This window comes from Scatophagus argus, chromosome 5 (genome assembly GCF_020382885.2).
Source record: "Scatophagus argus isolate fScaArg1 chromosome 5, fScaArg1.pri, whole genome shotgun sequence".
Lineage (NCBI taxonomy): Eukaryota > Metazoa > Chordata > Actinopteri > Scatophagidae > Scatophagus > Scatophagus argus.
In genome coordinates, this window is record NC_058497.1 from 1,059,299 (window position 1) to 1,084,601 (window position 25,303).

A 25,303-nucleotide genomic window follows, 5' to 3' on the forward strand; every position below is an offset into this window, starting at 1 on the left:
TACTACATAAGCAGTAGACATCAGGCTTTGTTTGATTCCAAAGTCCACACTGAAGTAGGTAATCTCCCACAGTCAGTTACACTGAGCTCAGAGGACACACTTACTGGTTTCCTGTCCAGGAACCATTGGACTAATTGACTTTAGACTCATATATTCAGGCCAACCTCACATGACAGTGACTTTGATAGCTTCATTCATCATTTACATTAGTTGGTGGGTTCATTAATGAAACAAGTGCACTTCTACCAGTGTAATGTTTTTCTTTCCTATTTGTTCACAAGCCAAGTCTGCCAGTTTGGCAAAGTATTAATGCCCCTGAGGAAGGATACCAATGCATCACAAGCATGGATGAACATGGTCTGTGTTTTACTGTTTGTCCATATTTCAGACAGAGACGAGTAAGAAATGCAGAATTACCGCCTGAGCAACACACTGTAGGTGTCAGCCCCGGGCCCCATACCATTACAGGCCCCCCAAAACCCCACAATTACTCTGTCACATTGATTATGCTTTCATTGAACATTTAGTTTCAGTGAAACTAACATTTTAGTTTCTTGTCTTACAAGTACAGGATGCAGGGAAAAAGCTGAATGAGGGTTTATTTCAAGATACAGAAAATAAAAGTTCTCAAAGTTTACATCTTACTGACCTGATGTTAGGTATGAAAAGTACACATTCTCAATTTGCAGCCAACTTGGCAATAATAAATATGCAGGTTCACATGGGACATGAGCCGCGGCCTCCTCGGCGGGAGGTCCTGTGGCAGACCCATTCGTCAACCCTGATGACCCCCCCCCCCCTTTTTTCATGTAGCTTTGCTTTGGTTTATCTTGATTGCTTTCTCCTCTCCTTATGTTTCACCTGTCTGTGGTTATGTTGTCTGTTTAGTCCTCGTCTTCCGTGTCACTGTTGTCGGTTTGTTGCATTTGATATTGTACTCATGCTTGTTTGCTTCATGCCAGGAATTGTTTCGTCTTGTCTTACCTTGATCTTCGTCACCACAGTGTTTCCTCATGCCATGTTTTTTGTCGCCACAGTTTTTCCTTGATTTCCGTTGTCACAGTGAGTGTGTGATTTTGAGTTTTTGTGCCTGCCTGCCTCCCCTGCCTGTTTGTGACTCTGCATTGAGGTTCAGCCCTCTGTGTCAGCGACGCTTCCTGACAATAAGAGCATATAAACATAACTTCAGGTGTAATACACTGTTTTAAATATGCACAAACTGTTGCATTAACTTAAATAGTTTAAAAACAAATACATGATAACAATATAAGCACTTTAACAAAAACAAACGTGCTCTAGTGGTTCTGACAATGCATCATTAAAAGTCTAAATCACCTGAGATAATAAGGACTGGTAGTTTTGCACGTCGCATAGCATAGTTGCATAGGCATGAACTTCTTTCTCGTTCCTTGTTCCATTTTTTGAGTCTCATGTGCCTTTAAATTAAACATATTATGTTCCTCCCTTCATTACTTTGGATGAAGAAAGGAACACAAGAGAGACTGCTACTTTGGGTCACGTTAAGCACTATGAGCTGAGATGTACAGAAACCCTGGAATGGTCCTTTTAAAACCTTAGATTACAACTGAAATGCATCTGAGCATAATTACACAATGGATGTCTGGGAACTGACGCAGGCTGTTTGAAATAAGCAACAAAGCCAAAACAGTGACTTTGGGAAATAGTTTTAAATGTAGGCCTAACAGAGAGCTGCCTCCTTCTGTTTGCAGCCACAGTGAGATTAACCCAAATGACACACGCGTGGATAGAACAGCAGTTTTGTCCGTATTAAAACTGTTAACATGATAAAATAACATTCTAGCCACGTTAACCGCACATTGTGACAGTCTGATGATTATTGCGGAAGGTGTGTGTGCAGATCTTACGCTCAAAACAACGCCTACTCCAGAGAAATCGAAACCTATGAGTGCGATAAACGTTCAAAGTCACTTTGCATTTTTTGTGAGTCTAGAGCACACTTCCTGCAACTCAGAAAAACTGCACGATTCCAGTTCGGACAATGGCTTTTAGTCACCAGTCACCTTTTTACAACCCAGTAAGTGATTCAAACTGTATGATTTCAGCTCATCATGTTCCTGCGGTGATGTTTGATCGGACGGTAGAGAGTGCTCTTTCTGCTTCTGCCTTTTCCCCTTTTCTCCAGCTGCGTTCCGTTAACTGCACTGACGGACTGCCTGGAGAAGAAGTGCAGCCACAGCCGTCGAGATATTCTGACGCATAATGTAACGCTTTCCTCGCTAATCGGCAGAGTTCTGCGCAACAAAACAAGACTTGTGTGATCGTTTGCGTAACGTAAGAGGAAGAGCTGCTCTCAAACGGCAAAACAGATTTACCACATATTCGTGCGTTTTGTGCATATTTTTTAATACTAAAAAACTTTTTATCTGTGCGTTGTCGAGCAGTGTGAAATTTAGCAGTGTTAGCCTAGAAATTATTTCCCCGAGTGAAGGAAACGAGCCGTGGGGTCTAAGTTGGTGGATTATAGGCAGAATGTGGATAAAATGAAAGCCGAAGTATACTCTGATTTATATTGTAGCCTGCCACCAATTAGGCTTACAAATTATAGGCCCGTTGTTTACTTAAATGTTGGAAAACAACAAAGCCCTGAAATGAAATCCGGACATCAGAATATGGACCGAAAGAGAAACCGTAAACGTACGTCTCAGTTCGGGAAATCCACCTACTAGACCCGCTAAAATTACAGTTGCTACACCGCAGGAAAACCACGAGACTCATGACATTTAACGCAGTTACTCTACATTAAGTGTAACGGTTAACTTTCTGTTTGCCACTTTGTTTTTACTCACAGGATTTTGCAGATATTCAAGGTTTGACATATAAAGTATATTCTGTGTGTTAACTGTGAAAACAAACTCGTTTTGACATCTGATAAATTTATCGGAATTTTTCTGTAACAATTTTCGAACGAACATTTACGGTAGTTCACCAGATGTACGTCAAAATATCAAATACAATATAGGCCTACGTGCTAAAGTAACCATATAAAATAACATATAAATGAAAATAAAATAGAAATAGAAATAAAATAGCATATATTCAGAATTCAGTCTGAAGAATTTTAAATGTATAGCGGCTCAGAGGAAGTATATTTACTCTTGCAATTCCACAGTTCGGGTGAAAGGGTCCTTAACGGGACTAAATTTTGGGGTAAGCAAAATTCTCATTTTTTTTTACCCCTTTTTTATGAATAACAGAAAAAAAGAATGTGCAAATAAATTCAGAGAATCCTTTTAATTAATGTAAATTCGTTTCCATTTCTTTAATCCATGGCCATGGTTAAAGGCAGCCAGATCTTTTCTCTTGTCCAGTGATCAGGGATGTGTTTTTGTCTGATCAACAAGACACATAAGTGAAATACATTACCGAACACTATGGCAATTAAAACGTATGATCAAAGTGTCTCAGGGCAGGACATTGCAAACATACAGACAAATGGCAACAAGCACGCGCCCAGTGCACGCGCTCAGCCCACTTTGTGAGGGACTGCGCCATCTGGGGGGGAGCCCCTCACCTGTCGTCTCTCCGTTGTATTTGAACAGGAAATACAGGATTTCAGCGATTTTGACTATAAAAGTGATCAGAATTTGACGGAACCACACCGGTGTAGCTATCGTTAGGGAAATACAAAAGGACTATAATACACCTTATTGTTGTGGTTTTGCAGCATTCGTCGACGTATTATTCAGATTGAAATTTGAGGTCGAGCAGTGGATCTGACTTTCACCAAGGAGACCAAACACATCTCACAGATCTTTTCCTGAACGTAACCACGTGGTTTTGTGCCATTTCATGCAGAGCACGTGTTCACAAGGCTTTGTATGCTGGCCACAATATAACATCTGCAATTCCGCGGTCTTTAAGAAAATGAAACTTGGAAGAGTTCTCCACGAACTTGTGCATGAAGCATAGTACCAACAGCCTCAGTGGGTGGTTCTTAATAAAACAGGATCCACTTGCAACCAGTTTTGGATGCTATCCTAAATCACCAACCGTGAAATTGGATGTTTTTCACCTCTAGGTGGTGCTACAGTACAAATCTATGCCAGCAAAACTCCAAAAAATGAGCACGTCCTTTTTGTGATTTACAGAACTTTTCATACATATAATTATCATATACCTCACTCACTAGATATTACATGTTTTTACACATGTACACAACCAAAATATGACTAATGTAATTTAAGCTTAAGCTACTGTTATCACAGTAGAAACCATAGAACCATTTCCATCCTTAAGAAAATCTTTCCCAATTGAAACCTTTCCAATTGACATACAATAACTGTATGTCAGCAGTTAGAATGACAAACACTTATTAACTGATTAAGTCCTGTCCTTCCTAGAAAATCCCCTTTACTGGATCAATCCATGGTGGTCTGCGGGAGGGGAAGTCCATCAGCGTCAGTGGACGAGTCCTGCCTGGAGCCGACAGGTCAGAGTCACACTCTTGTGCTATTTCAGCTTTGTATTGTTTCTCAGCCTTTACCATTTGGAGGCAGTGAAGTACCAAAAGTAACATATCATGAAACATTTGAATTTTCCCTCAAAAAACTAGAATAATTAGCAAGTGGAGCATGTTTTAAATTTTTTTTTGTTTGTTTTTTTACTTGATAAAATTCTCCCAGTTACAGATTATTTTCTGTATTTCTGGCTGCACTCTTACTAACATTATTATCTCCCCATGTATAAATAACATGTAAAGATAACAGGGATAGAAAAAAAATGATGACTTTTGATTTTCCTCCAGGTTCCATGTGAATTTACAGTGTGGCTCCAGTTCCAATGCAGACGTTGCTCTCCACGTTAACCCAAGGTATGACAATCACCCGGGTTATGTGGTGATCAACACCTTCCAATATGGCAGCTGGGGCACTGAAGAGAGGAGGTACACCTCTCCATTTCCTGCTGCCTCAACCTTTAACCTGCTCATCACAGTTTCCCGCGAATCCTACCAGGTCTGTAAAGTCAATCATGTACTCAGTTTGATCTGAATAACCTTTTGAACTGTACACAATTTAAAAATTTTAATTTTATGTGGATATATATATTCTCAGTTCCCCAGGTAATAGCTATCTTAAGGAGATTGAATCGAATGCAACTGGACTTGATTATATGTCAAGGACATTTTACCTCTCATCCAAGGAGCTTCATCACTTCAATTCAGTTCAATTTATTTATAAAGCGCCAAATCAAAACAAAAGTTGTCTCATGACTCTTTCCAATTAGAGCAGGTCTAGACCAAACTCTAATTTGACACAAAACACAAAAGCAAGAGAGTCTGTGTGTTTGTTTGTGTGTGTGTGTGTGTGTGTGTGTGTGTATTACTACTAATACTAGTAGTAGTACGGTAATAATAATAATTATCAGAATCAGAATTCCTTTATTTATCCCTGGAGGGAAATTCTTATTCTTACAGACATTGCACTTGCAGTATTCCCGACCAAGAAAGGAAAGTGAAAGGTATAAAAATAGGATAAACAAAACAGGATAAGTGTAAATCGAAAATCTAAAAGTACAGTTATTTACATAAATCTAAAGTCTCAAAGTACAGGTATTTACAATGTGTTCAAATTTTTTAAAAAAAATTTAAAAATACAGGTATGTACATGTGTAAAAACAATATATACATTGTATATATAAGTGAGTGTGTCCGTCACAGTGCTGAGTTTAACAGTTTGATGGCAACAGGCAGGAATGATTTCCTGTGTCGCTCTGTGGTGCATCGTGGGAGTAAGAGTCTGATGCTGAACGAGCTCCTGTAGCCGATCAGCACATTGTGGAGAGGGTGAGAGGGAAAGTCCAGTATAGTCCTTATTTTGGACAACATCCTCCTCTCAGACACCACTGTCAGAGAGTCCAGTTCCTCTCCCACAACATGGCTGGCCTTCCTAATGATTCTATTGAGTCTGTTAGTGTCCCTCACCCTCAGGCAGCTGCCCCAGCAGGCAACGGCATATGTGATGGCACTGGACACCACCGACTCATAGAACATCCTCAGCATCGTCCTGCAGATGTTGAAGGACTTCAGCCGCCTCAGAAAGTAGAGGCGGCTCTGGCCCTTTCTGTAGACCATGTCCACGTTCTTGCACCAGTCTAGTTTGTAATGTAATAATAATAGTAATAGTAGTCATCAGTGTCAAGTAGGACCACAGCAGGAGGTCCAAACATGATCCATGGGAACCTGAGAGACGAGAAAGTACGAAAACTCCAGGGAAGAAGTCAAGTTAGTGACGTGTATTAATGGGACATGAGGGAACAGCAGAAGAATTTTAAACTCTTGACAGGCAGCCAGTGTAGACAAGCCAGTACAGGAGAAATGTGATCTCTAAAAGGAGTGTTTGTTAATACACATGCAGCAGCATTCTGGATTTGTCGGAGAGTCTTTATGGACTTATTGGGGCAGTCTGATAACTATTTATTAACTATTTAATACCTGGATATAACAAATGCATGGGCTAGTTTTTCAACATCTTTGTGAGACAGAATGTGCCTTTTTTCTGCAATGTTGGGAAAGGTGAAAAAAGGCATTCCTTGAAATTTGAGTTATGTGTGAGTTAAAGGACATATCCTGATCAAAAATAAGATTTCTTACAATGGGGCTGGATGCCAAGGTAATGCCATCCACGTTAGCTATAGCCCTATAACTAGATGTAGAAAACTGCAAGTCATCCAAGTTTTTATGATGACTTGCAATTGCAGTTCATGCTCATCCAAACTAGACTAAGCTAGTCTGACCAGCTGGTGGGGAAATACAGATGGTTCGTTGGTGTCAGACCTTTGTAGTCAGCAAAGGTCATCGGAGTCATCTTTCTTAGTTCCCCATTTTATTGTAATGACTGTCGGGGTGGTGTTGGGATGATTGAATGACTGTTGTTTTTGGAAGCCAAGTTATTAATTCTTCTTGGTATAGATGAAAGGATGGCATTGTCAGTGTAAGTCCTTTAGGTGCAGATAAACAGCTGAGTCTTGGCCTGAAGAATTAGCCCTTCTGTGTTGGGCCATGTGTTTGTACAGGTATAATATACAGGTTTGGGCATTACTTGTCGCATCGGACTGCATGTGACTCCAGAGAGGCTAAATACTTTACTGATACTATATATATACTGATGAAGCCTCTTGTATGAGAGACATATAACCAAGTCCAGTTCCGTTTGATTCAATCTCCTTGTGATGTCTAGCAACTTACTGACTTAGTGACTCAATATCTCAAAATGTTAACTTAGTATCTCAAAACAATGAGAAACTTTCTCACAGTAATGTTAATTATTTTATTTTCATATATGAAATCACTGATTTGAAATTGTTTTCAGAAAGTTTTATTTTGAGATATAGTTCATTGTTTTGAGAAAGTCTTCAACTCTTCATTATGAGATACCAAGTCATTATATCTAGAAAGCTTCTCATTATAGTGACTTAGCAGATCTTTTTTTCCATCACATTGGTGGAAATTGGCTTTCATAGTAGTCTTCATTCGAATCATTTATATGATTATTTATTTTAGTAATAGTGGGGATGCAGGGACTGGCAACTGGTTGGAGTAGAATTACTAGACAAAGTCAACAAAAATAAATTTAGATAAAGATAATATTTATGTACATGGAAAATATGTACTCAGAAATGAGCTTATAATTTCATATTCTCCCCCTCCAGCTGAGTGTCAATGGTTGCCACTTCATGGAGTACAGGCATCGTATTCCATTTCTCCAGGTGGACACCATCTCAGTAAGCGGGAAAGTAGAAATTTCCTCCATTGGCTTCCAGGATACTGTGGTAAGGATGCTAGCAGAATAAATGCAAAAAACAAAACAAAACAAAACAAAACAAAAAACAAAAACATGTGACTTTAATTGTATTTCATGTACTGTATATCAATTCCCATTACAAATATTCCCATTATATGAACTATATCATGGAAAGGTGAATAAGATTAAACAAGTTTCCATTTGTCTTTACTTCCCTGACATTTCCTGCTCAGCCTGCGTTCGCTGCAAGTGTAGCCTATCCCTCGCAGGCTGCATTCCCTGCGTTTCCATCTCAGCCTGGTTTCCCTTCACAACCTGGATTCCCTTCACAGCCTGGATTCCCATCACAGCCTGGTTTTCCTTCACAGCCTGGATTCCCATCACAGCCTGGATTTGCTCCTGCAATGCTTGTGAGTATAAGGCGGGATGGAGGCACAATACTACCACCACTCTACAGAACTGCTCTAGGGGCAGTTCACACAAATTGCAAGAAAAAGAAACATAGTCAAATGTGGACATTAAAAAGCAGGGGTTTTATTAATAACAGTTCACATTTCCTTACTCATAGTAGTATCTGGCCATGCAGATAGTTTTGATTTCATTTGTCAAGGTTTTGAGATATCTGGCTCTGATTTCTGTCAGCACCCAATGCAGTAGAGCTGAATGGAAATTTAACTTAAGGTGGCACGGTGGTGCAGGTGGTTAGCACTGGTGCCTCATAGCAAGAGGGTTCCAGGTTCGGATCCCGGTCTAGGCACTTTTGTGCAGAATTTGTATGTTCTCCCTGTGCCTGCATGGGTTTTCTCCGGCTTTCTCCCACAATACCAAAAACATGCACATTAGGTTCATTGGCTACTCTAAATTGCCCCTAGGTGTGAGTGTGAGAGTGTGTGGTTGTTTGTCTTTGTGTGTTGGCCCTGTGATTGACTGGCGACCAGTCCAGGGTGTACCCCGCCTCTCGCCCGTAGTCGGCTGGGATAGGCTCCAGCTCCCCCGCGACCCTGACGGATAAGTGATATAGATAATAGATGCATGTGTCTAGTGTTTGAATTCAAATGAGCCATTGTAACCTTTATGTGGATACAATTATCATAATATACTGTTTTAGCAGCCAGTATACAAAATAATTAACATACAGTAAATAACAAAATGCAGATGAACTTGAAAAGCCAGTTGTCATAGACAGAGGGGTGGTGCAATATTGTTTAAACTGATGGTTAATGGCTCATCTTTCAATCTCTCCTGACATTCATAGCAATGCAAATGGTTGTTCACATGGAAAGTCACAAGACAATTGAGTCAAGTGAAAAAAATAATCTAAAAAAGGGAAGTTCATGGCTCTGTTTCCTGATCAGTTAGTCACAGCTGACTGATCAGGATCCGATGTGGGTTTCCTGAAAGTGTTCAACTGTTTATGTAAGAAGTAGTTCTGAAGAAGCACTTTTACTTTCTGGAGAGGGCATCAGCCAGTACATAGTTGCCCTCACAAATATGGACTGCCTCCAAGGTTGCATTTCTATGAAACAAACTCTAAAGCATATAAAACAGTGGTTTGAGGTAAACATTAAACAAGATGGTTTCTAGTCAATACTGACTGCCACATTTAAGCTAGAAAATAAAGTGAGTTAAATGGACCAGTGAAATTGAGAAACAGCAGGTGTAAGGCATGTACACAACACTACACCATCATTATTATTATTATTATTAATAAAGCTCTACAGATTTAAACTTTAAAGCATGATGTGTTTTTGGCCACATGCAATTTGCTGATGGTATAGCAGGTGTATATCAACTGTATCACTGCCTGGGTGACAGAAACTAGCAGCAGTTTTAGCATAAATTAACGGTAGTTTAAAACAAGGATGGGTTTGGAGTGAATTACTAATTTTCCTATTCTGTCTCTGTTCAGACTGTTCCATACAGGAGCATAATCAGTGGTGGACTTAGTCCTGGAAGGACCATCACTGTCCAGGGAACTCCTCACCCTAATTCTACAAGGTTTGACAATTGTTGCTGAATTTTACATTGAAACCAATATTATTGACATTAAACAATATAACGTTACACCTCATGACTATCGACTGTGTGTGCACAGTAGTTGTGATCTGTGGATTTTTTGTGGAAGAGAGTTCGTCAGCTGAGAGGTAATAGTTTTCAGCATGTTGGTTTTGTATGTTTGTATTCCTGATACAGGAGCATGTTCTTTGCACTTGGACACACAGTGTTGTAGCCAGAATTTCATTTTAAACTTTCTTTTGCATGTTGACAATATGACATGATAGTCTAAATTTTAAAACTAGAAAATCAAATGAGATGGGATAAACTGTTGAACTGACTGTACTTGCTGTATGTTGAGCTATGATGCACATTAAACGTATTACCGCAGCTTTGAGGGAATACATAAAATAGCCTCTGATGGATCTGTTTTACCTTTCCCATGCCTGACTCAGACACTGATCTCATCAGGTCAACTATGCTTTTTGTGGTCTCTAAACAGAACATGAGCGCTGTTTCCTCATTCTAAAGACAAGCATTGCCAATTTATCAACTTTTACCTCAAGGTTTAGTGTGCGATTTAGGAGGATCCACCGGTAGAAACAGAATGTAGTATTCACACTAATACTCACATGTTGTTATTAGTGTATAATCGTTGTGTTTTCATTACCTTAGGATGAGTCTTTTATACTGTATTTACAGAGGGAGTGGGTTCTCTTCCACAGACTGCCATGTTGCGTAGCCATGTATGTACAGTAACCCAGAAGGGACAAACCCAAACACTAGCTCCAGAGAGGGCCTTCACAATGTTTCTTTTCTGCAGCCACTGTAGGTTCTCCTATAGACTTGGAAGGGGAGGATGAGGTGAGGGGTATCCTAAGTTCTGCACACTGGACCTTTAAAACTTACTTACTGAAACTAATTTACTTTAAAACTGTTAATTTAATTTAGAACTCTTTTCCCCCTGCTGTGATATCAATAAAGTTCATCTCTCTCTTAAGCAACGTAATGATACAACATTGTTGGAGTTGCCAGCCAGAGAAGGTTGAAGAACTCGCAAACTTAACAATTCAAAAACAGTGAATGTGACAATGACACTAATAGCTGAATTTTCTTCTTCTTCTTCAGAGTTAGTCACATTCGTGGTGGCTACTTGATTTGAAAATCACTTAGCACCTCTTGGTGTTACAATGACTCCGTGGCTTAATTAATTTAAGATGAAGCACTAAACCCACTTGATTACGCATTGTGTGTGGCTTGCCAGAATGGCAATTACTATGAGTGGATACGAATGTTTTTCATTTTATGTTCGCCAGAGACTTTTTTCATCGACTAAGAGTAGTCTCTGTGACTCAAAATCTGACTTTCATTTGTAAAATTGGTGCAGTTCCTCTTTGAAGACTTAAATCTCATTCATGTAGGTGGTCCAGGCCCATGTTGTACTCACCCTTTCCTCTGTGTTTCCTCTCAGATTTCATGTGAATCTTAGCTATCATTCTGGCATTGCCCTGCATTACAATCCACGTTTCAACGAGAACACTGTGGTTCGAAACACGAAGCAGAGTAATCAGTGGAACACTGAGGAGCGCAGTGGAGGGATGCCCTTCTACAGGGGACAGCCTTTCACGGTACCACTTCAATTCACTGATTCTACACACTGAGCAAGTGGAGGTGTAACGTGACTTGTAACAGGCTTACATTTGGTACAGCAGCAGGTTCCAAGAACAGTTTGTAGTCGTAGTGCATAGTTACTCCACCTCTCAAAACATCGTGAAGGGCTACTATTCTTTCCTTGATTTTGGTGGATTCCACTGTTTTAGTATGGAGAATGTGACTGAATTCTACAGTAAATGTCTGAATTCTGAAATAAAGTTAGTCATTTTGAGATTTGAGCAGCAAGGTCACTAATTAATTTCAATCTCAAAATTCTAAGGATAAAGTAAGAATGTAGAAAGATGTTTTCCTGTAGAATTTTGACGGTGCTCTCTCTTCATTCCCTACTGTCTTACCACAACCCAACCGGTCAAGGCAGATGGCCGCCCATCTTGAGGTTTCTGCCTTCTAAAAGGCAGTCTTTCCTCGCCACTGTTGCCAAGTGCTTGCTCAAGGGGGATTGTTGGGCTCTATGTATTACAACTTAATTAAAGGGTTTGGTCTAGACCTGCTCTAATTGGAAAGTGTCATGAGATAACTTTTGTTGTGAATTGGCGCTATATAAATAAACTGAATTGAATTGAATTGAATTGAAAAAAAGAGAGCGAATCAGAGATAGTGACACGAAGTGAGTTTGAGGTAGTCAAAGCATACAGGAATGATCAGACTGATTTATCTATCATTTCCAGTTCTAAAAAAATGCAGCACTGTTGAAGAGGATTTAGAATGCAAAATTAAATTAAGCATAAGTTTGTGACTTCCAGCGTGTCCAGTTCAGTTTAAAGCAACCAATCATCACTCATCAAGGTCTGTGTGTTAACTGGACCGTTTTGCTGACCTGACAGCATTATTTAACAGATGTGGATCACTGCTTCCCATTAGAGCCTGACATAAATTTAAAAGTCCCTTTATGTGGGACCTTGGTGTCCCCTAGTGGTGGTATCAAAAAGACACAGTGGCTGGCAGGTTTGTTTTACTGTTATCAGAAAAGGTGTTCAGAAATACGTGGTTTTAAAATGCTCCTTTCTTCTTTCAGATGACCATCTGTTGTGAGGGTCAGTCCTACAGGATTGTGGTCAATGGGATGCAGGCACACACCTTTAGGCACCGTTTCCCTCGGCTCCAAGAAATTACCACCCTGGAGATCGAAGGTGATGTCAGTCTGACCTCTGTGATAGTGTAGAGAAAGGACCTGTCACTGGTTTTGATATCTTACACATAAACTGGCATCCCTGACAGCTAATTTTACATTTATCAATGAATTAATGGATTAATGCTAATAATGCTAATGCTAATGGATTACTTTGACTATTTACTGGATTGTATTTGCTTCCTGTGTATTCATGCTTCAAATAATCATTTTCATTTTTGCATTATTAAGCTCTACATTTCCTGGAAATATTGATTCTTAAATAAAAAATGTACCAATGGTTATCAGGTCCAGTAAGTTATTAAATTGAATTTGGTCTGGTTGAATTCTGTGCAATGCAGTGCAAGGACACAAGTAATGGTGACAAAAAACTACACCAGTACTGCAAATCACAACACTTAACCCCATAATAACTCCTGGATTTAATTAGCATCAAACTGAATACAGCTAACAACGCTAACACAAATTAATGTTGTAGTGCAGTATACTTGTCATTGTCTAAGCTAATCATTAAAACACTGTGACATGAAACTATAGTATGACCACATGCATTATAGTGTGATCGGTTCTTTGTTGTTGAACCTGGTCAGGCAAGAAAACAGTTCAATTACTGTAGATACCTATATTTTAAAAAAGCTACAAACTTCTCAAGATAGACCTTTATCTGTAAACACCTTAGAGAACACAACTACTACACTATTCCTTTATTTCTAGTTTCTTATCTGTCAACTGCCCATAAGAAAGCAAGAAGAGGAGTTCTTAACCTGTGACCAATATAAAAAAATCTTGTCATTAACTAAATTTATTTTAAACTCATTTTTCTTGAAGGCTGGTATTACAGCTTAAGGTAAAGTAAAATTCTCATTGTGTGTAAGTCTTATTGTGTGTTACCATGCTAACATTTGCTAATTAGAACTAAATTAATGGCAATTTCATTTGCTTTGCAGGTATTCAGTCATGAACATTTTGACACGATGTCAGTTGAGATAGTTATGTCAAAATAACCCACCTTAAACTGAATATTAGCAATTATTGGTAAAAAAGTTATTTTAATATCAGTCAGAACATTTTATAACTTATTACTATAACTATTGGTTAAGTTATTGTATCAGGAATCTGAAGTCTTTCTCAAGTGCTAAACACACATAGTTCACATATCGCAGATCTTAATATTGAATAACAATTCAGATATAGAGCAATTAAATGTTCTCATTTTCCCTTTCCTGAGTATTCTACAAGTTGCTAAAACGTTCTTGCTCTGCCACGGTAATCATCCCTCATCCCTCTCAGGAACATTTGCTCCCTGGTGTGACCACATGCGACTTGCCTAGCTAGCACATTGTCCTGTTGTCCCTCCATGGAAACACCAGTGTATAAGTCTGATCATGAATGTGGAGAGCTTTGAGAGGTGCTTGTGATGGTATTTTTCTTCACTCATGCTAACCTATTACAGAATGTTGCTTGTTATCTGTTCAGGAGACTTAGAGGAGAGAGGGAATAGAGATTTGTCAGTGAAGGAGACCAGGTACACATGAACAGAGAGGCTCAGTGCAGCAGAGAGCATACAACATAATGAACAGTAGATATGGAAGTAATGCTTTGGCTAAATATCCAATTATTTTAGAACACATCAGAAATCTCCTAACTTAAATGTGATCTTTTGGAGGAAGACAGGCAAAATCATGTGGCATTGCACCGTTTTCTGGTGTTCTGATTCCCTTGATGGCATTATTCAATAAATAAACAGTGCAGTAAGATATTATCTGGTCTCCTGAAGTCTTCCTTGCTCCAGATCTCTTAGAAAATTCCTCTTGGTGGTGAGTCATATGAGACATCTCTAATCGTCATAAAAGTTAAGTTAAACAACCTCCGTGCTAAAAGATAAAATGGGCTAGTTAACATGTTTGGAAGCTGATTAATGAAGAAGTGGTCACATCAAGATCTGGAATTGTAAGAAAGATCAGATTCAGATCTGGCACTTTCAGGTAGGTCATGTTCTTTTAGCATCTGGTAAACCCGTAGTCATCCATCAGACTGCCAGATAGTGAAGCATGATTGTCATTCAAAACAGCTCATTTTTTTCCTGTTCAGTGGTCCAGTGGTGTGTACTTACAGCACTCTCACTGATACTTGGAGTGCACATGGTGATCTTAGGCTTGTGTACCACTGACAAACCATAGAAACCATCACATAAAGCTACTGACAGTCACCTCTGTGAGCTTGTGTGACCTAAGCTAGTGAGTAGCTGCCAAACCAAGATATTTCCATTTGTTCCAGTTGACAGGAGCAAAGCTAGCAGAGCAGACATTTGACTTGCTCAGGATAAGCTTTATTGGCCAAGTATAGGTATAGATAAAAGGAATTTAATTCCAGTTTAAGTTGCTCTTAATCCAAGAACAATTTACAGAAATTTAGAAATAGACGTAAAAACTAAAACATGCAAAAAATAAATTTCTCTTGTTTTTTTCTGGGTGAGATGGGCATTATAGCAATTCTGATTTCCTCTCATCTATTCTTAAGTTGCTGTTTGGAGCAGAGCAGGACTCAGGTGCAGAGACTTGAGTTTCTAAAGTTCAGACTTTAATTAAAGACGTCTGAGACGAACCTCTTGGCAGAGTGAAAAAACAATGAGGCTATGAAAATAACCTAACGTGTGTTCTTCTTTAGAGGATAACACACAGCTATTAAACATTAACAATGGAAAGAGGAGAAAAGGAAACAACAACTGGCTATGAAATTTTACAAAACAAAAGATGCTCACAGAGGAGGAATAATTCTACAATGTAAGGTAATAAATCTAAGAAAAAAAAAAATCACTCCAACTGGAGGAAAATCTAAACTAACAAAATGAATAAATCAACCACCAAAAATCACTCTAGAAACAGGAGAAAACTATGACTAATTCTTACCAGAAAAATAAACTGAGCTATAGAAGGTACAACAAAAAATCACTCTCAAAGAGGATGCAACAATGAGCTTACTAGACAGACTTCTATGGCTGTGACAAGGAGCGCTGGCGTGATCACATGAGGACAAAACACACTGGCACAAGACAAGGGAAACAGACTATTTGAACACATGAGGGTAATGGGGAACAGGTGGATACAATCGGGTAATCGGGGAGACAATCAGACTGGAGACACGAGGAAGGGCAAGTGACCTGAAACGAGAGGAGAGTTACACTTCAAAATAAAACAGGAAATGATGAGACATAAAACCCAAAACAAGACATTACCTCACCGCGGTGTGACAGATGGGTAAAAATTGCATATTCTTTATTTACCGGTGCTGTCTGGGGATAGCAGAGCAAAGTCAAGGTTATGATGTAATCAGTCAGCACACTGCATTAAAAAGTCTGTTTTAAGCTTAGGTCATGAATTGTTTATTAATTGTGCTGTGGTTTATCCTCAAAAAACATGAAATCAATGAGAAAGCAGGCTCCTACTATCACAGCCTTTATCTTCACATCCAGATCCATTGGAAATGAGATGCCAAAGTTATCTGCATCTGTGAAGCCTTCCTGCATGAATCCACCCCACTGCTTGCTGATCTGTCCCACCACAGTTGACTCATCCAAAGACGTCACCTCAAAGATGACATCAGAAATGCACCTACAATTACAGCAAGGGCCCTTGATCTTCAGCTGGGGATTCCTCATCTCATTCAGGACAGTGAACTTGGGGAAAACAGGGTGCCAGTTCTGTTCCACATAACCTATGGGGTTACCTGGAGGGCTCTGCACCTCCAGCTCTTGAAGGCAGCAGGGGTAGCAACACAAGGTGCACCGTAGAGGCCGAGTCAGGGTCAAGACTTCCTGTCCCGTGTTATCGTGCAGGCGAATGGTGAAAGGTCGAGCAGGGCCGCATGCCTGCATGATGAAGATGTCATTGTCCTCTGTAGCCACAAATATCTGCTGCCCCAAACTATTTTTGATTGTGTAAGCATTGTTTATCTCCCAGCCAGTAATAATTTCAGCCAGGTTGACACTTTGATGAACCAGGAGCTGGTCAAGGTGAGTGAGGTATTCCAGTCCAGGTGGGCATCCTACAGGTCGACCTGGTGTGGGCAGTGTAGGAGGCTGCGTGTATGGTGGAGGAGCTGCTGCTTCATGGTTTACTGGAGCTGGACATACTAAATTATGGCCTGGATGCATCCCAATATAATACACTGGAACCTGAGGCAGGGGTCCTGTAGTTTCCTGATATGCCATGACACAGGTCTATCTGTTGAAGGTTCCATACATACAGTACATAATAAAGTGTGATGTTTTATGCTGCTCTGCTAAGTGCTGAAGGTTGAGGGTTGAACTGCATAAATTTATATATTCATATATTTGTGAAGATGTAATCTTTAGATAATCCTTGGTCTTCAACATCACAAAATGTGTCCGGTCAAGATTATTTAATCATTTTAATTGGAGATAAGACAGAAAGTCACCACACAATAACCCTCATTAAATAGGAAAACTGTGATGTTTACAGCAGATTGTTTGGGTTCAAATTTTGCCATTCTCCTTTGCTTTTATTCCAAATAAATTTGTATTGTATTGTATTGTAAATTTGTTTTATTTTTGTGATGTTGACGCTTTCCCATATCTTTATTAAATTTGTCTGTGTCAAGTATGGTGACAGAGTCAGATAGGTATTAGCATAGCTTAGCACAAAAACCAGAGGCAGAAGAAAACAGCTGGCTTGGCTAGCTTGGTTTATAGAGGCTCACAAATTCACAAAAGTCTGAAGTAACATAGGAATCCCTGCACCTTGCATTCTACCCTATTGAATAGGTCATGGTGATAACATGTAGGATTCAACATACACTTTTTACACAGCTTGTTCATTTCATGCCATGAAAATGATCAGATTATAAGATATATTAATAAGTAGTATTAGCTACTTGCTTCCATTGCTCACTGATGTCTAGAAAACGTTATAGTATGTACATATTTGTATATAAAAGGTAATAACATTGTAGCATCCTTATCAGTTAGATCTAATTTCTTATAGACCTACAGTGCATGTTTAAAAACTACATATATGTTTGATAAGAATAGTTACCCACCATATGTGTGTTTTCGTAAGATGAAGTCTTCTAAACAGCTTGCCGAACAACAGATGTGCGACGTGAGATGTGTTGAAGCGATGCTGTAGCAACTCCTTAGCAACGTTTTTTTTTTTCAGACAGAGGCAAGTTGGAGTCAGGTTGCACCTTTTGTCTTGAGACATCCGAGGATGGTCCCTCACTGTTGTGAGTTAACAGACATTTTGCTCTCAAGATCTGAAGAATTTTCTCATCTCACAGAAGTAAAAGCAAACATACTGTAAATAACAAGCTCAGTGAAAGCTTTTGTGAAAAAGGCCTATTATTAATATGTGTGCTTAGAAAGTCACAATGGTATAAACAATTACATACATTATATCAGTTGTGGGTTGACTCCCCACACAGGTCTGTGGCACAGGGAATGAGATGCTTTCCCCCACTTTCCCATGATAAGTTTAGCCTAAATGCATTAGTCTATATTCAGGGCTTGGAGCAGATTTGTCATGTATTTTCTTCTGGTTCACCATTACTATCCGCCATTCTGTAGTCAGGCAATATTTTATGTTGGTCAGTACACCTCCTTGGTATACGCTGAAATATGTACATAATATTATCAGGTCAAAATTTCAGTTGTCTGGTACTTTGGTTTACCAACAAAAAGCTAATGACATTCCTCAGCTGGAGTTTTGTATCCAGCTGTCAAAAATAGAACATTATTAATGATGTTTTCATTAGTGTGTAATCACCTGAAATTATGAATTGTTGCGTGTTCGTTACATTAGAATGAGCCTTCTACATCTACAGAAGTACCACATCCTCTTCCACGGAATCCACCATGGCACTGCCATGTTTCTACAGTAGCTAGGTGTCACAAAATCCTACATACTGAATCTTTAAAACGTGTTGCGATGACCATAAAGCACTGTCACTACCCTAAATGGAATGTTTGACATGGGCTATGCTTGAAAAAATATATATTCTTACTGCACCACTGTTTGAATCAGACTGTTGATTTATTATGTGTGGGTCCACATCTCTGTCTTCCTGTCAGTTCTCTACTGTCCAAAAAAAGGCATGAAATACCCCCCAAATAATAACATAAAAGAAATTTAGAGTCCTTAAATGGTTTATCTTACATACTGTTTGGAGATCACTCATACCACAAAGAGTTCCAACTCACTGACTTCTTACAAAGAAATTGTCATGAACCCACAATTAGAGAAATCCAAATAGACTTATCTGGGATATTAGAGAGGTAGTACTGTCTGACGGTCACAGCAGAAGGCCGTCCACACTGAGTCTGGTTCTGCTCGAGGTTTCTGCCTGTTAAAAGGAGGTTTTTCCTGGCCACTGTCGCCATATGCTTACTCAGTGTGGGGTTTTGCCCTGTGTTTCTCTCTGATTCTCTTATTTTTTGTTGTTTTTTTGTTGTTGTTTGCACACCTGGGCAGCACGGTGGTGCAGTGGTTAGCACTGTCACCTCATAACAAGAGGGTTCCAGGTTGGAATCCCGGTCTGGGCCCTTCTATGTGGAGTTTGCATGTTCTCCCTGTGCCTGCGTGGGTTTTCTCCGGGTTCTCCGGCTTCCTCCCACAATACCAAAAACATGCACATTAGGTTAATTGGCTACTCTAAATTGCCCCTAGGTGTGAGTGTGAGAGTGTGTGGTTGTTTGTCTTTGTGTGTTGGCCCTGCAATTGACTGGCGACCAGTCCAGGGTGTACCCCGCCTCTCGCCCGTAGTCAGCTGGGATAGGCTCCAGCTCCCCCGACCCTGATGGATAAGCAGTATAGAAAATGGATGGATGGATGTTTACACACCTATAGTGTGACTTGAGATAACTGTGTTATGAACTGGTACTTTAAATAAAATTGAATTGAATTAAAAAGTACTGTGAACCCCTACTAGATATGCAACATATGAAAATCATCCAGGTTTGAGTTGTTACAACAAGTCCAGGGTTTTCAGGGCTCCAAGCAGAACATTTTGCAGACTGCCAGATATGCAGGTGAGAGAAGGCTACTGCAGGAACATGCCCCAAAACCAATCAATTGTGAATTAACAGTCACTGATTTATTGTCAATTTCACAAGCAATTTGTGTTCTGTCAGAACCTTATATTTTACCAATGTTATTATGTGCTTGTGTTTTATCAGAAGGGGAAAGCAGAGAAACATTTACATCACATTGATCCCTTATTCTGCACTATCGTGGCCTTGGCTGATAAAGAACAGCACATGAGCTATTGGTGGAAGGCGGCCTCGCAGACACCATACAGCTCTAACGTATGTCCAGCAGGGGTAGCTGACTGACCGCCTTTAGCTGGCGGATTGAACCTTTCAGAGCTGGGTTGAAAGCAGCCAGCTTTGATAACGTTAGCTAAAAGCCAGCCTGCGGCTTCTGTCCTCTGCGAGCCGTGCTGCGCCCACTTACCAGCTGTGCCCCATTTGCTGTACAGGAGAACAGTGAGTATTTCTTCTTATTAATAAACGTGTGCTTAGCGTAAGGGGACACTCGCTTGAAGAGAGCAGCGTTTAGGCAGGCAGTCACTCGAGCTGAATGGGTAATTTTCACAGCATCCCAATGTGTTGTTCAAGGATTTGCTCACCAAAAACGAAGGCAGAGAACTAAGGCTGTGACTTGAGCCAATTACGCTAGGTAGCTAGTTAGATTACTCACTGTAAAGTTAACCAAAAATACAATAAATCACTGTTTCGAAGCTTTTTCATTTGCCGTGGAACATAAACGCACATATTTTTTAGTAGGTAACGTTACCCCCACCTACGAAACAGCAGCTCAGCTAGCTAATGTAGCCGAAAAGCTACACATATTTTAGCTCTGTCATGCTTTTTGTCCCGACCCTCATATCGAGTGTGGTTTGGAGCTAATGTTGCTTTGTGTACGTTACTGTGCGAGGTGGTGGCATCATTTTAACCTCCGCAGACAAGCTGGATGGACAGAAGAGAGCTTAAAAGAACAGGCAGACCCTTTTCTTCACAGCCTTTGCACTTTAATGTTCCAATGCTCTGGTTAGTACAGGCGGAACGTGACGCTAATGTTGATACAAAGCTGTCCTGTTACTATGGCCCTGCTCATAGCTGAAGAACAGACTTAATGACTGGAAAAGACATATTAGGAAACTTTTTGCTGTTCTGACAAAATCCACGAGCAGTTTTGTCAAATATCTATTTATGACTTGAGTCGTATTGAGTGCTTTGAGCTGTTATGTTATGTGTCTGTTGTGTTTTCCGTGATAAACTATAACATATTTTAGCATATGACCATTTTTTTTAATCCATGGCATCTTGACGCTTGTCCGGCACGAAATAGACTTTAATTACATTTGAATAATAGCTGGAAGTAACGTTACTTGGTATTCCGAACAGGAGACCTACGCTCAACATTCCCTATACCATAATTAAAGTAGGCGGTGGTTGGTTGTTTGGGATTCCAGCCTGCGCAGAGAGGAGTCGGTGTGTGTCACTCATCGGCTAATTTGAACCAGGCTGAAAGGATGGCAGGAAGGAGTCCCTGATTTTTGAGGGTTTGGAGACACCCAGTTGAAAATGAAGCCAGGAATGTGTTTTGGTCCTGCCAAGCTCCTTCGTTGGGCCTCTGTAATGTAATGTAATGTGTGTGTTGGAGGTCTTCTGTTGAGTAGGTCTTCCTTTCACAAGGCCTTCTGCACATGTGCACAGTTACAAGTAATCACGAAATTGGGCAAAGTTTTGGATGCACGTTGGACGCCTGCTTACAAGAAACGCGATGTTGTCGCTTGATTTTCAGTCTTGAGCTCATCGTGCTTTAATATTCTCTTAAATAAGTTGTACAAAATATGCACTTGCCAAATGTTAGTGAGAGGTAGGTGAGTTAGTATGCTTGATGCTTCTTCTTTGAGGGGCAATACATTGTTATAATACTGATGTCATAACATCTACAATAATGGCAACTAAGTTAATTTACAGTTAAGTTATCACTTATTTAAATGATTTGAAATATATAAAATAGTGAAAAATCCATTGCATGTGCGAGGTGCCTGAGGACAAGTCTTTAAATTGCATGGTTTGCTTACATACTCAGTTTACAGTGATATAAAAGCCTTTAATTATCCAGAAACATTCTGATCCATAGAAATTGACATACTACGATATTGCAATATACAATTATTTATACAAAATGATTAATGATTTATAAATGGTTTAATCAACTGATTATGAAAATTGTTGTTGACAAATTGACTGTGGATTGACCAATGAACATATGGTATGAGAAGCGATATCTTGAATTTGCGTTTATGTAGTATTATTGTGATATGCATCCTAAAGTGGAAACAGACGACTTTCCCTCCATAGCCTTTTGTAGTTGTTGCTGTCACAGAGACAACTGGATTGCTTTGTGTTTCAGCACCTACCAACAACACAGTACAGAAGGATGAGTTAATTCATTTATTCTGTAATGGAGACATGAAAGCACATTGAAATGGTGACTGGACCATCAGTCAGCCTTCATTTTCCCAGGAGGTTTCCTGCCCGGTGGCAGACAGAATTGCCCAGTGAAAGTAATGCAGTTTACAGGGAACCAGTTCAAATGCAGATAGTGTCGGTGTTTTATAGCCACTACGCTGTGCAGTCAACATTTACTTTATAATAAGATGAACTTTATTGATCCCGCAGTGGGGAAATTCACTTGTTGTGGCAGCTCACAAGAACACAAGAAGAGTGCAAAAAGTGTGCATAAACAGTTACAAAAAAATATAGAGGTGAAATAAATTAATAAAGCAACAATGTTGTCAATTGCTTAAAAATATATTACTTGTAATTACTTTACTAAATCTAGAATTAAAGCCAAGAGAAACAGTGTTCTAAGCTCATCTGACTGTTCCAGCTTGTTGAAAAGAGTCATTGTATATTAACGTTGTTTGATGATGATTAAGATATGTGCAAATATCTTTTGAGTGCACCTACAATCATCCCCTGAATTGGTGTATAAATAATATGATTTTTGTCATTGTTGTCCAACTTCTCATGATAATGAAAGACAACTTTGCATAAATTTAGTATTTTGTGAGTTTGACAGTTTGTTCTCCTTGTCTGTTTCCCAGGGGATTTGTCTCTGTTTATCACAGCCTGACAAGTGAAGTAGACCTCTAGCTCTGTTAAAAAATAAAGAAAAAAAGAGCCACATTGGACAGAGGGACCGTGTTCAGATTTTCACCATGTTTAACCTGATGAAGAAGGATAAGGAGAGGGACGGGAGTAGGAAGGAGAAGAAAGACAAAAAGGAGAGAATGTCTGCAGCAGAGCTGCGCAGCCTGGAGGAGATGAGCATGCGGCGTGGATTCTTCAATCTCAAGAGGGAGGCCAAGCGTGAGTCCAAGAACAAACTGGAGATCTCCAATCCCATTCCCATCAAAGTGGTCAGCGGCAATGAGCTCACACTCACCGACATTGAATCGGATGGCTTGAGCAACAGAAGCAGCATGGTTCTGGATGACCAGCTGAGTGCCGCTAGCTCCACTGATGACCTGAAGGGTGAGGGCGGTGGAGGACACGATGGACACCGCAGCTCGGTACGTGATCGGGTGGCTCACTTTGGTTCGCTTGCCAAGCAGAACTCCTCACAGGTGGGTCAGATGATGAAACGGTTCTCCTTTTCTCAGAGGAGCAAAGAGGAAAGCCCTTCGGAGGGCTCCACCCCTTCAGGCCAGAACTCTGCTGCCCCGTCCCCACAGGTGGAGAGCAAAGTTTTCAGCATGCTCCGCAAGCACAGCCTCAAGCAGCAGCCTGGAGCACCAGCCGCTAAAAAAGTCTGCATCCCTGAAGTGGTTGACAAGACCTTTCCTGCACAGCTGCAGCTCCCAGCTGTGGTTGCACCGAGTGAACCGGAAACACGTGAGCTGGAGCTCCAACGCCGCAACACTGGTGACTTTGGGTTTTCTTTGCGTCGCACCACTATGTTGGACCGCAGTCCTGATGGAGGAGTGTACAGACGAGTGGTCCACTTTGCAGAGCCTGGCGCCGGTACCAAGGACCTGGCACTGGGGCTGGTGCCAGGCGACAGGCTGGTGGAGATAAATGGCCGAAATGTGGAAAACAAGACCCGGGATGAAATAGTGGAAATGATCCGTCAGTCGGGAGACACAGTGAGGCTTAAGGTGCAGCCCATCCTGGAGCTGAGTGAGCTGAGTCGCTGTTGGCTGAGGAACACCGAGGGGCAGCGCAGGGAGGCCCGAAATGTAAGTATAGTCCGCTTTCTGTGCATATAACGGTTACACTCTCTTTGGTCTTCTGTTTTTATGTCGTGATTCTCTTTTAATTTAAAATTTTCAGTGTGCCCAGTGTTAGAATCTGTTTTATAATCACAGCAAAAGTTGTCTCCTGACACTTTCCGGTTAGAGCAGGTATAGACCAAACTCTTTAATTTGATTTTTGGAGAGACCCAACAAAACCCACATGAGCTAAGATAGTAGTAGTAGTAATAGTAGTAGTAATAATAATGTGGAAATATAACAGTTGGTAATAACAGTCGTCAGTGTCAAGCAGGACACAGCAGGAGGTCCAGACGTAATCCGTGGGAACCTGAGAAATGAGTAAGCACAAAGACGGGGAAGAAGTCAAGTTAGTGACGTACATTGATGGGAGATGAATATGTGTGGAAGGAGAGTTAGAGGATCGGAGAGAAGCTCAGTGCATCATGGGAGATCTCCTAGCGGTATAACTACGGGCCAGCATAAGCCGGGCCCAACTATAAGCTTTATCAAAAGGAATGTTTTAAGGCTACTCTTGAAAATAGAGAGGGTGTCTGCCTCCTGGACCGAAGCTGGAAAATGATTCCATAGGAAGGGAGCTTGATATCTAAAGGCTCTGGTTCCCGTTCTACTTTTGGTGACTGTAGGAACCACAAGTAACCCTGCATCCTTGGAGTGTAGAGTTCTGATTGGATAATAAGGTACTATGAGCTGACGCTTGACCATTTAGAGCTTTATATGTGAGGAGGAGTATTTTAAAGTCTGTTCTGAATTTTACAGGCCACCGATGTAGAGAAGCCAGTGCAGGAGAAATATGTTCTCAAATATGAGTTTTTGTCAGTACACGTGCAGCAGCATTCTGGAGTAGTTGGAGAGTCTGTATGGACTTATTGGGGCAGCCTGATAACAGGGAGTTGCATTTCTCAGGAATATTGTATTTAGGTGTTCAAGCTGTTTCTGAGACATCATGTCTGTGTGTCTGAGCACGTTATGCTGGCTGGGTCCTGGTGAAGTCAGAGTGTCCTGCTAACTATACTATGCTGTTAATTGGTTTGTAAAGAAAACTTTAAGACTTCTCAACTGACAGATTTACTGCAAATTAAACACAGTCACAGGTTTGTAGCAGACTCTACTGAAACATATCTAATCACATGATCATGTTGTGGCAGATTTTGCTTGCTGTAGTCTTATCCTATTTTTCTGTGTGCTTTGTCAGTGATCAGCAATGGCGCTTGTTTACAATCACCCCCACATATCCTCTCTGAAACTGAAACGACCTGTCTCCTTTGGACATTATGCAAGTACAGAGTACTAGTCTGCTCTGCGGATTTTTTACATTTGCTTGTGTGTGTGTGTTTCTCTCTCCAGATTAATCCTAATCCTCTACTCTTTTTTTTAAAAAATATATTTGTTAATCAAGGTCAATGTTTGATGTATAAAT

General features: G+C 40.3%; 3 protein-coding genes across 5 annotated transcripts in view; 2 read left to right on the forward strand and 1 right to left on the reverse strand.

Moving 5' to 3' along the window:
- The first annotated feature begins 1,898 nt into the window (after positions 1-1,898).
- LOC124058665 (galectin-9-like) lies at positions 1,899-12,863 on the forward strand. Its single transcript, XM_046388094.1, has 8 exons — positions 1,899-2,056; positions 4,383-4,471; positions 4,787-4,994; positions 7,690-7,809; positions 8,015-8,191; positions 9,691-9,779; positions 11,248-11,404; positions 12,466-12,863. Exons 1-8 carry the CDS (start codon positions 2,021-2,023, stop codon positions 12,610-12,612), a joined length of 1,023 nt encoding a protein of 340 aa, XP_046244050.1. The 5' UTR covers positions 1,899-2,020; the 3' UTR covers positions 12,613-12,863.
- Positions 12,864-15,842: 2,979 nt separating this feature from the next.
- On the reverse strand, positions 15,843-17,998 carry LOC124058998 (phospholipid scramblase 1-like). The gene is made up of 2 exons (XM_046388658.1): positions 17,638-17,998; positions 15,843-16,802 (listed from the first exon to the last, which is right to left on the reverse strand). Exon 2 carries the CDS (start codon positions 16,787-16,789, stop codon positions 15,965-15,967), a length of 825 nt encoding a protein of 274 aa, XP_046244614.1. The 5' UTR covers positions 16,790-16,802; positions 17,638-17,998; the 3' UTR covers positions 15,843-15,964.
- Positions 17,999-19,889: 1,891 nt separating this feature from the next.
- myo18ab (myosin XVIIIAb) overlaps positions 19,890-25,303 on the forward strand; it is a 132,837-nt gene continuing 127,423 nt past the window's right edge. For 2 of the 3 annotated variants that reach the window (XM_046388103.1, XM_046388109.1), the window contains exons 1-2: positions 19,891-20,080; positions 22,717-23,850. In XM_046388103.1, the coding sequence (XP_046244059.1) occupies positions 22,831-23,850 (1,020 nt within the window). In that variant the 5' untranslated portion in view covers positions 19,891-20,080; positions 22,717-22,830. Of the gene's footprint in view, positions 20,081-22,716; positions 23,851-25,303 lie in introns of all 3 variants that reach the window. The other variant, XM_046388104.1, reaches the window with a different exon arrangement.

What these genes read in the sequence shown, in the direction of transcription:
- LOC124058998 (XM_046388658.1), bottom strand. Translation starts at nt 16,789, where the DNA reads ATGGCATATCAGGAAACTACAGGACCCCTGCCTCAGGTTCCAGTGTAT.
- LOC124058665 (XM_046388094.1), top strand. Translation starts at nt 2,021, where the DNA reads ATGGCTTTTAGTCACCAGTCACCTTTTTACAACCCA. An exon ending in GTCCTGCCTGGAGCCGACAG is followed by an intron (nt 4,472 to 4,786) that starts GTCAGAGTCACA and finishes ATTTTCCTCCAG; the next exon opens with GTTCCATGTGAATTTACAGT. An exon ending in TTTCCCGCGAATCCTACCAG is followed by an intron (nt 4,995 to 7,689) that starts GTCTGTAAAGTC and finishes CTCCCCCTCCAG; the next exon opens with CTGAGTGTCAATGGTTGCCA.